Below are 12,132 nucleotides of genomic sequence, written 5' to 3' on the forward strand. Positions count from 1 at the left end.
TGTTCTAGAAGACAGACAAGCACATGCAGGAGAAGGGGAAGGACATGTGTCTCAGTGGTCTCTTGGCTGCGGAGGAGAGAGAGGGAGGGTCCAGAGATGGTGGCCTTTCAGGCCAGGAGAGGACGGGGCTGGTGATGACTCTGCTCATTGCTCCAACTCAGGCCCGTCCTGTCACTCTGGATGCGTGTCCAGAGAGGGTTTCTATTTATAATTGAGCGAGGTAGGCTGTTCGAGGCGAAGGAAGCTGGGGGTGGAGGTGGGGGTGAGTCCAGAGGTGGTAGGCCTTAACTTTTGGGAGGATTTGAAGACTCCTTTTGGGTTCTGCTGAAGGGGACCCTTTCCCCAGTAAACACATGCATGCATAGACACCCCACCGGTGGCCTTAGCGAATGAGAGTTTTTATGGACACCTTCCACTCCAAACCTATTCCTTGGACCTCCCAGGAGTCCTTTGCCTCCAGGCAGAGGAGGCCTGGCTGAGGAGCTGGGGCTGGGGTCCAAGTAGGACTTGGGGGGCTGATCCTTTTACAGCTGCCCAGGCCCCAGGCTTCCGAAGGATCACCCCCCATAGGTGGGAAGGAGAAGGGTGCTGTTTTGGAGATGGCCAACCAGAGAGGCGCTCACTTTCCTTCAGGCATCCGCTGGCTCTGGGCTCCCCCAGGTCAGCAAACACGGGAGCATCCCCTATGCACAGCACCTTAGAGTAGAATAATAGCATGGCAGAGGTGAGGGTAGAGCCAGAAGCACCCTGAAACTTAGGTTCTGGTGGAAAAGTCATTCTGCTTCAGGGACGATGATGCCAAATGCTGGCAGGGAGGCTTCTGGGGACAGACAGCTGTGCTTACACCCAGGTGGGGGGTTTGGAAGGGCTTCATGAAGGAAGTGGCTATCGAGATGGGTCTTGAAAAATAAGTGGGATTGGCGGCAGCTAGGGCTGGGAGCCTAGAGACCCCGGTGGAAGGGTTAGGGCGAATTCCAGAAGCCCGGCCTGGAAATGCACAGGGGGGCACAGGATACTCTGAAAGGACAGTCATGTTGCCCCCCAACCCCTCCCTGAGGTGTCTGAGCAGAGTTGAAGGAAGCCCGAGATTCCATTAGGTGCAGGCTGGGTTGGGGGAGGGACCAGAGGCTATTTCTGTCGTTCAGATCAGACAGTGAGGGCCCCAAGTCGGAGGTGGCAGGGAGAGGGACGGGTGGGGGAACCCCCGTCCCACTGGCAGGGTCTGCAGCTGGCACCTGCTGCTGGAGGGATGGAGACCGGCCGGAATCCTAGATAACTCCCAGGTTCCGAGACAGAATCCTGGAGAGTGAGGGAGCCGCGAAGTCAGGGAAGGACAGGTTTGGGAGGGGAGGGGAGACGGTTTATTTTGGACGTGCTGCCTTTGAGCTGGCTGTGGGCCACCCTGGGAAGGCTCTCAGGAAGACTGGCTCTTGGGGTGAGGAGCCAAGCCCTTGGGGGAGATTGGTTAGTGTCCTCTACACCCAGTGACAGCTGGGGGTGTGGGAGAGGGGGAGATGGTGGAGCAAGGAGCCAAGGGGAGGGAGTGGGCTCAGGTTCAACTCGGGAATGTTGGCCTGAGAGAAGGGCAGCCCAGGAGGGCAGCAGGTGGCCACCAGCACAGGGTCAGGGAAGTCAGAGCAGGCCGGCCATGAGTCAGGAGGGCTGGCAGCTGTTCTGATGCCGCTCTGGCATCAACTGAGGGGAGGGCTGGGAAGAGGGTCTGTGGAGAGAGCTTCAGAGGTGGGGCCTGGGGTCCAGGGCTGAATGGGCCTGGATTCACATGATGGTTTCTGCTTTCCGGCGGGGAAAGGAGATCGGAGGAGCGCGGGAACCTGGGATAAATGATGGAACAGAATGGGGCCCAGGGGAGCCTGGGGGATGGGAGTGAGATGGAGTTGCAGGTGGAGGAGCAACTGGCTCCCTTCCAGGAGGGGAAGAGAGGAGTCTGCTGCAGGACCAGAGCCGCATGGGGGAAAGAGGGAGGTAGAAGCCAGGCTGGGAGTGGGGACGGGGGCTGAGGAGAGGGCGGGGCTTGGGGCAGCTTCTAGGGGAGAGAGATGGGCATCCAGCAATAGAGGATGGTCAGTAAAGGTGCACAGCAGCCGTGGGGCCCCCAGCAGGGCATCACCCTGTTCAGTCAGCATGCGTTTGTGACTCTAGCAATGCTCAGCAGTCCGCCCACTGCCGCAGCACAGAGGCAGAGGAGGTTGGGACTTGCCAGGGCTGGGGCTGGGCAGGACAGAAGCCCTCCAAGGTTTGCGGCATGAGAAAAGCCTTTAAATGGCCCACCATGGGCTCTGGACCGTGAGGTTGTCCCGGCAGGTGAGGGGCACAGGCCACAGCTCCAGAATTTTAAGTCAAAGGGCTTTGGGTTAGCTATCAGCAAGCTGAGCGAGCACTATAGGTGCTCTGTGCCTGCTTAGCTTGTGTATTTACTTGGGGTAGCTTCGAGGAGCCCATGGGAGATTGTGGGCGAGGGCTAAAGCCTCTCCCCCAGCCCCCTTTGTTGGAGGCGCTGGGGCACCATGGCATTCTAGCAGGCAACATTCCAAGCTGGCGAGTGTCCAGGGGGATGGCAAACAGCAAGGTCACGATCTATATGATGAAACCTATGGCATTTCCTGGAAACCTCCTGCCACACAAGTGTCCCCTGACTTTCCATACCTCCTTGGAAGGAGGAGGAAGAAGAAGAGGAAGGAGGCAATCCCAGGGACCCAGCGACCCTTACCCATCACTCTGGCCGCCTTGGAACAGCCTGTCTGGCTGCGCGGGAGCAGCGGGTGGGACTGTCAGGAGTGAACCGAAGTGTTGGAGTTGGGGAGCAGAGATTTCAGGGTCAGTGGAGCAGGAGGCTGGGAGCTGGGGGTGGGAGCAGCACTTTGGCAGTACTGGGGTGACTCGCACGAGCCCCCGCTCAACTCTCGCCGGGCCGGTCCACCCCCTGGAGCCTGCCCTGCAATGGGCACATGACTGTCTGTCGGGCCTGCTCCCGGCCTCCTGCCCAGACCTCTGCAGTACCCCCTAATTGGTCTCCGTCTCTCCGAGCTGTCCACAGGCTGCCACCACTGCAGCCGGATTAATCTCCTTAACACCTGCTTTGCACAACTCCTCTCCACCTCCTACCGCCATGCGCAGAAGCCTCAGTGGCAGAATGTGGGCAGAGGCAAGCCCAGCCTAAGTCCTGGAGCCGAGTCTTCCGCCAGGCCCTGCCCACCCTGCAGGCTTGTCCCCCACCAGCCCCTCCACCCACTGACCCAGGCAGACCACTTGATTCTTGGTCCCCAGCACGCCCTGCCCATTCCCTCCTCTACACCTTGGCTCACACTGCCCCCAGTGGGGGATGTCCCCCTTAGGAGCTCTCCCCTCGCCTCCTCCCCCCCACTGGCCCACTGACCTCTGGGTGGGAGCTCCTGGGGCACTCCTGGTATTTGCCTCCCTGCATGGTGCCCAGTTACAGCCTTGCAGGCACTCTGTCCTGCCGCGCGTGAGGCCTGCTTCCACGGTCAGTGCCCACAGCACCACCTGAGTGTGGCTCTCGGCTGGATGCATTCACAGGTTTGATTTCCTGTGCTCTTCAGAGCAGTCTCAGCACGAGGTGGTGTTGCCCTGTTTAACAGAAGAGGTCAGTGGAGATCAGAGAGGTGAAGGGACTCACCCTAGGTCCCACAGGTGGGAATTCTCAGGGCTGGCAGGCCTCCTGTGTTCAGCCCCCCTTTTAGCACCAGTGTCATGCACACCGTGGGCACTTTAAGATTAGTTGACAGAGGTGCTGGAGGTGCTTCGGGTTTCAGGGGTGTCCTGGTGTGGGAGCCACAGTTGCTCTAAGACAACCGGATGAGGGAGGGAAAGGGTTGGGACCTGGGAGATGGGAAGTTCACAGTTAGCATCAGCCCGGAGAAGAGCCTGAGGTGTCTGGGTGGGAGATGTTCAGGCTGCCTGGCTTCAACTCACTGAAGCCCCCACTGGGCCTTGACACCCCTGAATAAGAGGAAGGATACAGCCTAGACCTGAGAAAGGGCTTCCTGGCAACTGGTGAGGGTCAGTGGGGGGAGGCTGGTACCCGCCTGATGGGCTGTGTCCATTTGCACGGGCTCTGTGTGGGGGTGGGGGAGGGGTAGCAGCCTGGAAAGATGCAGCGGAAAGCACAGATGCACCTTTCTCAGTGAGCAAAGGGTGTGACCTTTAAATGACCACGTCTTCTGGAGCAGGCCATGCTGTCTAGGAGGCAGGGAGGAAATGACCTTCTGGGAGGAGGGTATTGGCCATGCAGGACCTGTGGAGGGTGCTGCCTCCCCGCCCGTTTGCAGCTGCAGTGGCCGGGATCTGGTCCCTGGGGCCACTGGGTTGCTAAGATTGCGTCTCTGCGCCCTTGTCCTGCATTTGCAGAACATTCTCAGCCTCCAATTTAGTAACTTGTACAGACCTGGATGTCTGGGGGAGGAGGGCTCTTTTCCCACGGATCACAGGGGATCCCAGGCCCTGGGAGGGCAGGGCGCTGCCCCTACGTGTGCCCAGTGAGGGGGTGGAGATGAGAGAGGGGGCAGGCAGGGGGAGCGTGCCCAGCCCTCCTCTCCACCTGCTTCTTCTCCAGTCTCAGAGCTGCCTGGAGGGGTGAGGCGGAGGCTTCAGGCTTCTCTGCCACCCCCTGGAGGGGGACCGGTGCTGTAGGCCTTGGGGAGGCCCTGCACCATCCTTCTGTTGGTGTGTGGGCCCGTCCGTGAGCCCTCGGGTACCGACTGTGTCTGCCTCAGGGGTAACCTTAGGGAGTGAGGAGGACACCCTCCCTCCACACGCCTGGTAGTGCTTGTGCTTTCCGGGCTCCCTGACCGAGTAAATACAAGACAACAAAAGCTCCTTTAAAAACATTTGCTTAATTTGCATCTGGGAGGTGTCACGTGTATGCCATAATACACACAATGTATCTCTGAGATGCTTTCAGGTCATTTGTTCTTTACTCACACGTCTATGTTCATGTGAAGAATAATTTTATGTGCCTTAGAAGAGGCAGTATGTACTCAGTCCATCCAGGTGTCTGGACTCACAGACCCGTCGTGGTCACCACATTTGGGTCCTGCCTGGTATTTATCAGGGTCAGAGTGAGGTGGGACGGGCCCCTCCCTGGCTCTCCCTGCCCTGTGACTTTGAACCAGTCATTCACCGTCCTCCGTCCATCTGTAAAATGAGCGCTGATGGCTGTCGTGTGGGTGGCCTGAGGCGAGACACACAGTGAGCCTGGGACCCCTGAAGTGTCACATCTGCCTGTGCTCCTTGTCTTTATCCAGTCCCAGGACGGATGACTGGATAGGTGGCCGAGCGACGGGGATCCTGGTAGACTGGGCTTGGGAGCACTGAGTGGGGGGCCCGCTCCACCGGGAGGGGTTTGAGCCCTGGGCTTTATGTGTCCCGACAACAGCCCCTGCCCGCCACCTGCACCGCGCTCACCAGAGGCCGTCTCTCTGTGGCCCCATTCACCAGGTCGGGTCGTGGCTCCCTCTCCTGCCCCAGCTCACAGTCTGGGGAGCAGAGACTCGCTCCAGGTCTGCTGGAGCAGCCGGCTCCCTGCCGCACCAGCCCCGATGACAGCCATGCACTCTGGGCAGCGGGCTCCAAGCAGCCATTTGAGGACCTCCAAACAGCCCTCACCTGTTAGTCAGAGGGCCTTTCCTCCCCGTCCTTCCCACCTGCCCTCCAGGCTGCCCATACCGATTGGGGCCACTGAGATGCACTTGGTGGCATATGGCACCTCCGGGAGCCTGGCCCCTTGCTTGGGTGACCTACCTGGGCAGCCAGCTAGAGGAGGCAGCCAGGTAAACGGGGTGAGTTATCTGATGGACTGATGACTTCATTGGGTTATTTATTTGTTATTCTTGAGTAGCTACCATGGACTTTGGGCAGTGGGCAGGTGGGCAGTGGGCTTCGCTCAACCGGCCACCCCCATCCTGAGTCTCCAGCCCACCACAGCCTTCCCTCTCTCCCCAGACGGCTCATTCCCTGTGTGGAGCCGTGGTGCCTTCCCTGCCCTCTGTCTGGGGAGACCCTACTCACCCTTCGGAGTTCATTTCGAGGGCTGGCTGCTGACTAAGGCTTTCCCAGTGTGTTCGTCTTTCGCCTTCTGCCCCTGGACTCCTGGATTTCTGTCTGGATCATTTATTTTGTCGCTGAAGCAGCTGAGGCCTCTTGCGGTTATTCAGCTGCCGTGTGTGTACGACTTGCTTCCAGCCAGCCTCGGAGCCCCCAGGGGGCGGAGAGCGTGGCTGGCGAGTTTTTGCTGCCCCTTTAATATCTGGTTTGTTTTAGGCAGGCAGTGAGCATTTCATTTTCAAAAGAAGAGGAAGGGAGGGAGGTGACTAGTGAGTCGGAATAGCAGATGAGATAACGTTTGTCATTAGTTCCGATGACCTCTTTAGGACACGTCCTTGGTTTTCATTCCAGACCGTGGGTTGGAGCAAAAAGGTAATTTACCTCCAGTGTTTATTTATTTATTTTTAGAGGGAGGGGAAGACAGGGAGAGAGAGAAACATTGATGTATCTTGATCGGTTGCCTCTCGCATGTCCTCAGCTGGGGACCTGGCTGGCAACCCAGGCATGTGCCCTGACTGGGAATCGAACTGGTGACCTTTCGGTTTGCAGGCCAGCACTCACTGCACTGAGCCACACCAGCCAGGGCCGCCTCCAGTGGTTTATGTTTGGCAAGAGAGGTTGAGAATCTTGCTGAAGGTCCCACAGTGCGGTGATAGGCTAGGCTGAGGATTAACCCAGGTGTCCTAGTCTCAGGTAGCAACTCCAGGAGCCTCCTTATCTGTGACAACCCTCCTCGGGGGTTCCCTCCTGTGCATCAGAATGTCCGCGTGTCCATGCATGTGTGGGTACCTGTGTGTTTGTGTGCACGTGTGTATGCATGTCTGTGCATGTGTCTGGAAGAAAGCAGGGTAGCCGACAGTTGTCCAAGAGAAGGTCATTGTAGAGCACGTGTGGCTTTGCATGTGGCTGTGTGACTGGTATGTATACGAGGCCTCGGTGGCCTTCTGGTGACCTGGGCCCGCTGAGCTGACCTGGCAGCACAGGACCAGCTGGGTCTCAGAGCTCCCAGGAGGAGGTGGGCAGGACCCACAGGGCAGGCCCCGGGATCTGAGGTCCAGAGCTGGGAGTGGAGGGTCTCTTGGGACAGCTGCACCTCAGTGTGTTCCTCATGAACCCTTTGGGGGAGGGTCCTCCCCATAAGCCTGAGCATCAAGAACCACCCTGGCCTCCTCCCCCCGCTTGCTGTTCCTGCTCCTTCTCTCCCAGTGGTCCCGTGTTTGGGAGGACAGGGGTGAGGGGCTCAAGGACAAGCCATGGCTGCTTCATACCTGCCCTGCCCTGCCCTGCCCTCCCCTCCAGCCCGAGGAGCTTACCAACGCCCTGGAAATCAGCAACATCGTCTTCACCAGCCTCTTTGCCCTGGAGATGCTACTGAAGCTGCTTGTGTACGGTCCCTTTGGCTACATCAAGAACCCCTACAACATCTTCGACGGAGTCATTGTTGTCATCAGGTGCGACTGCCCCTCCACTGCTGCTCAGATCAGGAACGCCCACAGGGTGGTTCAGGGTGAGGAGCCACGCGGCCCATTCCCCTGGGGTGTAGGGGTCTGGAGTCAGGCCCCGCTGACCCAAGGCCCCACCGCTCCCCAAGGTGGGAACTCTCTGTGTCCGCCATGCTCCGCTCCACCCTGCCCCTCAGCCCTACCCTGCTCAGGAGGAGCTGGGCCTCACTCCTCCTTTGGCCAGGTCCCTCTGCAGTCTCCTCTCCCCACTTCTACTTCTTGTCCTTGGCCCCACGCAGGTTTGGGGCGGGTGAGGACTGGGGAGCTGGCTTTGGAGAGGAGTTGGAGGAGGTGTGAGGCCCAGCCGGTGATCCTTGCTTGCACAGTGCTTGGAAACCATCTCAGACGCCGGCAGCTTGCTTTTCCAAGACCTTGGGAAAGTGCTCTGTCCCTACAGGCTAGGGCCAGGAGAACTGCTTTATTGCTTTTTGGAATTGGCTCTAGATTTCATTAGAAGAGAACAAAGCAAATATTCCATAACTTAATGCTGTTGCATTGGCCGATGGCAGGAGAGGGCAGTGCTCTGCCAGGACGTGTGCTCTCTGGCCTGGCCGGGAGGGTGGAGAGGGCTGGAACTGTCACCCAGATCTCTGCCATCTCGCAGGCTCGCAGGCCGGTCCGTGCCCCACTCTCGCAGGCTACGCTGACCAGTCCAGGGCCCAGGTGCTGCTGACCCCTTGTAAAGGGGGGGCAGGTGGGGGGTGGGCGTGCAGCAGGCTCAGGTTTCCTGCCCGCCTTGCAGCGTGTGGGAGATCGTGGGCCAGCAGGGGGGCGGCCTGTCGGTGCTGCGGACCTTCCGCCTGATGCGAGTGCTGAAGCTGGTGCGCTTCCTGCCGGCGCTGCAGCGGCAGCTCGTGGTGCTCATGAAGACCATGGACAACGTGGCCACCTTCTGCATGCTGCTCATGCTCTTCATCTTCATCTTCAGGTGAGGGGGGGCACCCACCGGGGGAAGGGCCTGAGGGGCGGAGTTGCCGGGGCCTGAGCCTGGCGTGTGACTCCCGTGTCTTTAGCATCCTGGGCATGCACCTCTTCGGCTGCAAGTTTGCATCCGAGCGGGACGGGGACACACTACCGGACCGGAAGAATTTCGACTCCCTGCTCTGGGCCATTGTCACCGTCTTTCAGGTGCGAGGGACCTAGGACAAGATGTGGCAGAGGTGGTGGGGTGAGCCTGGTAAAGGCCCCGACTCACACCCTCTGCCCACAGATCCTGACCCAGGAGGACTGGAACAAGGTGCTCTACAACGGCATGGCCTCCACGTCGTCCTGGGCCGCCCTGTACTTCATCGCCCTCATGACCTTTGGCAACTACGTGCTCTTCAATCTGCTTGTCGCCATCTTGGTGGAGGGCTTCCAGGCGGAGGTAATTCCCTGCCCGCAACTGTTCACTTCCAGGGGGAGTTCACTGCCCAGCTTCAGCTGTGGTGGCCTGGCAGGTTCTGCCTCAGGTGCCCTTCAGATTAGGTGACTAGGGTGGGACACTCTGGGTCTCAGGAAGCCCCTTGGCACTAGGGGAGACAGGGTGATTGTGGGGATCCTTGGGTCCCCAGGTCAGCTGCTGAGTGGGCTTCCCCTTCAAAGTCAGCTAGACCTTTCCGTAAAAAGCTGGACGAGGGTTGGCACATGGTGCGGATGGATGCCTGAGTACAGGCGCTCTCGGGAATGTCTGGGGGGACCCATCCGAGCTGAGGGGTGGGTGGGGCTTGTGTGCAAGTCATCTGAGCTCTGGTCCGGATGATGAAGATGCCGGCAGGGCCCAGGCAGGGCTGAGCTGCCCAGGGTGAGAAATGAGCCCAATTAGCTGCAGGCATGGCAGAGATGAGCGTCCTATTTCCAGCCCAGGCTCCATCACCTTCGTCATAGGCAGCATCATCAATTAATATTGATTTACATTGATCCTGCCCTTGCCATGCTAGGGCACAGCCTCTGCCAGAACGGCTGCGCCCTCCTCCTCTCCCTCAGCTCCGTCCCTCTTCCCACCCAGGCCCAGCTCTGTGCCTTGCACAGGGTAGGTTGACCCAACCTAGAAATGCTCCAGGTTGGACGTGGAGAAGCTCTTGGTCCAGTTCTCTCCGGGTGACCCGGATGGAAACTCCCGCTGCGGCCTGGTCTATAAATACTCGGCACACGGTGGAAAAACAAAATTCTATTTTCCACCTCTTTCCCAGCCTTGGGAGGGAGGGCTGTTCCCGGAGGGCCAGGCTGGTGGGGTGTGGGGACATCTGTCCAGCACTGGCCTTCTCCAGCTTCCATCGTAATTCCATAGTTACCCATTATTGCCTTCCCTCCTGCTGGGTGACAGGGAGGGCAGCTGGTGGAGCCCTGCCTGGGTGACAGCGGGCCTCTTGCAGGAAGGAGGGACCCTGGTGTCTCCCTGCAACAGGACACTGATTTGGTGGTTCCCTGGGGCCTGAAGGGTTAAGGGGTGCCACCATGCCCCCACAAAAGCCAGGGTGTCTCCCCCACTCTCAGCCACTGCTCCTGACCTGTGGGAGGAGGAGCAGGGTGGGGACGTGGTGCTTCAGTCCCTCCCAACCCACAGCTCCTGACTGACAGCTAAGATTCCCTCAGAACAATTTCTGTGGAACCCCGTGGAGGAAAAGGCAAAGCACCCAGGGCCTATCCCCTCCCCATCAACTGGCTGATGGCCATGGCGGCAGTCCCAGGGGCGTCCAGCGCAGCAGCCCCCTCCCACTACTGCCCTTCTCAGTGAGCACCTTGTTGAGTACCGCTGAGCCGGCCTGGTTGCTAGGCAGCAGCAAAGTCTGTGTGTGGGAAGAGAGCAACTGGCCCCAGGGCCTGGCCTGGTCACTTGGGCCCTGCTGGGGGCCTGTGGCTGCCTCAGCCTAAGGGGTCAGCCAGGACCTGGGGCTATACCCTCCTCAGCCTTCAGAGTACGCGTGACTGCTGGAAGGGTCTCACTCCGGGCGCGGTGCCTCAGGTCTGGGGAGGGATGGAGGAGGGATTTCGGGATCCACGTCCCCTCTGCGGCAGTGGCAATGGCAGGGCCATGGAGGGGCCGGACCAGCTGCTCACTGCTCTACATGCGGTGAGCCGACACCTGGGTTGGGTGTGTTCGCTCAGCACCAGTGACCTGGGTACCTCCAGAGGCACCTGCCCTCTCCGGTGCTGAGTTTCAGGGGGCCGCACCTGTGGCTCTGAGGGAGCCCCTCAAACTGGTGGGGGAGGCTGGTTCCTGCCATTGTAATGGCATGAAGCCACCCAACTTTGTGGAGGAAGTGGCTGCCTCCATTCTGTGGAGGTTGTCAGCTGCAGGTCCCCAGGGTGGCCCCTTGCCACCCTGCTGAGAGGTAGGAAGAGGCCCAGGGGACAGAACGGCTGGCTGTTGATTTCCTGACTTGTAGGGGGCAGCGCCCTGAATCCCTGCATATTTATCATCCACACGCTTAATTAAATGAACAGGCAGCAGGCCCTGTGTGAGGCCATTAATTGATATTAAACAACATCCAGGCTGTCTGTCATCCCAGTGTTACCTGTCACTCCCATCCCAGTGGGGGGGGGGCGTTCCAATTGGGGGCAATGCAGGCAGAGATGGGAGTTAGGAGGCCTGTTCTCTGTCCTGACCTGGTCTCCTCCCCAGGCTCTGATTTCCATCCACTCCCCTCCTCCCTGCCCGTTCCGCAAGCCTGCTGCCTCCCAGCCAGGAAGGGGGAGCTGGAGTCTTAGGTCGGAGGCCCCAGTGCACCTCTTACTCTCCCAGTGACGTGCACAGTGTTCTCAACTTCTCCAGACCTCAGGCGCCTCCTCTAAGATCGTGCTGGCGGTACCTGCTTCCCACTTTGCAAGGAAGCAAGCTAGTGTTAATGAAGCGGTTCTGCGGTGCCTCGCACACCCCGGGGAATGGTGGCTGTCATCAGGGTTTTGCCGGTGCTTGATCTCCTTTCCTGCCCTTGTCCCATCCCCATGGCCTCCTTCCTCACCCTTCAGATTCATTCTGGCCCCAGAGCCTGTGGTTGAATCCTGGAAGGCCGTTCTCTCCCTTCCTCCTCCCGCCCCATGTCTTGTTTCCCTGCTGTCGGGTTTGCATCCCTCCCCTTCATCCTCTTTGGACACTGCTGCTCTTTGAAAGCCTGAGCGCCTGTGACCAGCGCCCGTCCCCTGCCTCCCCCTCTCCCTGTAGGAAATCAGCAAACGGGAAGATGCGAGTGGACAGTTAAGCTGTATTCAGCTGCCTGTCGACTCCCAGGGGGTAGGTACGCTATCCTGAGTCGGCATGCCCCCGCCCCGTGCCCCCTCCACTCTACCTCCGTGTCTCTGTGCTCGTGTTCACGCTCGGCTCCTGTGCAACCTGTGGTCGCCGTGGTGGTCATTGGTGTCGTGAGGCTGGCTTCGATTTTAAGTCCCTTCCCCCTTGAGGACATCGAGGAGAGGAGCCTCCTTGCCTCTGCCCCCATCAACTCGCCAAGGGCATATCTGTCCCCGACAAACTGGTGGATGGAGGGAGAAGGAAGGGACTTAGAATCCTCTGTGTGCACTTGTGTGGCACGCTGCGCGTGCGCCTGTGCAAAGGGCCCCCGGGAGTCCC

The 12,132-nt window shown here is 59.5% G+C and overlaps 1 protein-coding gene across 6 annotated transcripts in view; it reads left to right on the forward strand.

The window, feature by feature from the left end:
- The window catches only part of CACNA1G (calcium voltage-gated channel subunit alpha1 G), a 61,797-nt gene that overhangs the window by 21,339 nt on the left and 28,326 nt on the right, over positions 1 to 12,132 (forward strand). For all 6 annotated transcript variants that reach the window (XM_037129643.2, XM_037129644.2, XM_037129645.2 and 3 more), the window contains 4 exons: positions 7,381 to 7,532; positions 8,326 to 8,511; positions 8,597 to 8,711; positions 8,794 to 8,949. In XM_037129643.2, the coding sequence (XP_036985538.2) occupies positions 7,381 to 7,532; positions 8,326 to 8,511; positions 8,597 to 8,711; positions 8,794 to 8,949 (609 nt within the window). The remainder of the gene's footprint in view (positions 1 to 7,380; positions 7,533 to 8,325; positions 8,512 to 8,596; positions 8,712 to 8,793; positions 8,950 to 12,132) is intronic.

Source organism: Artibeus jamaicensis, unplaced genomic scaffold (genome assembly GCF_021234435.1).
Source record: "Artibeus jamaicensis isolate MK-2021 breed Jamaican fruit bat unplaced genomic scaffold, CSHL_Jam_final contig_1998, whole genome shotgun sequence".
Classification (NCBI taxonomy): domain Eukaryota; kingdom Metazoa; phylum Chordata; class Mammalia; order Chiroptera; family Phyllostomidae; genus Artibeus; species Artibeus jamaicensis.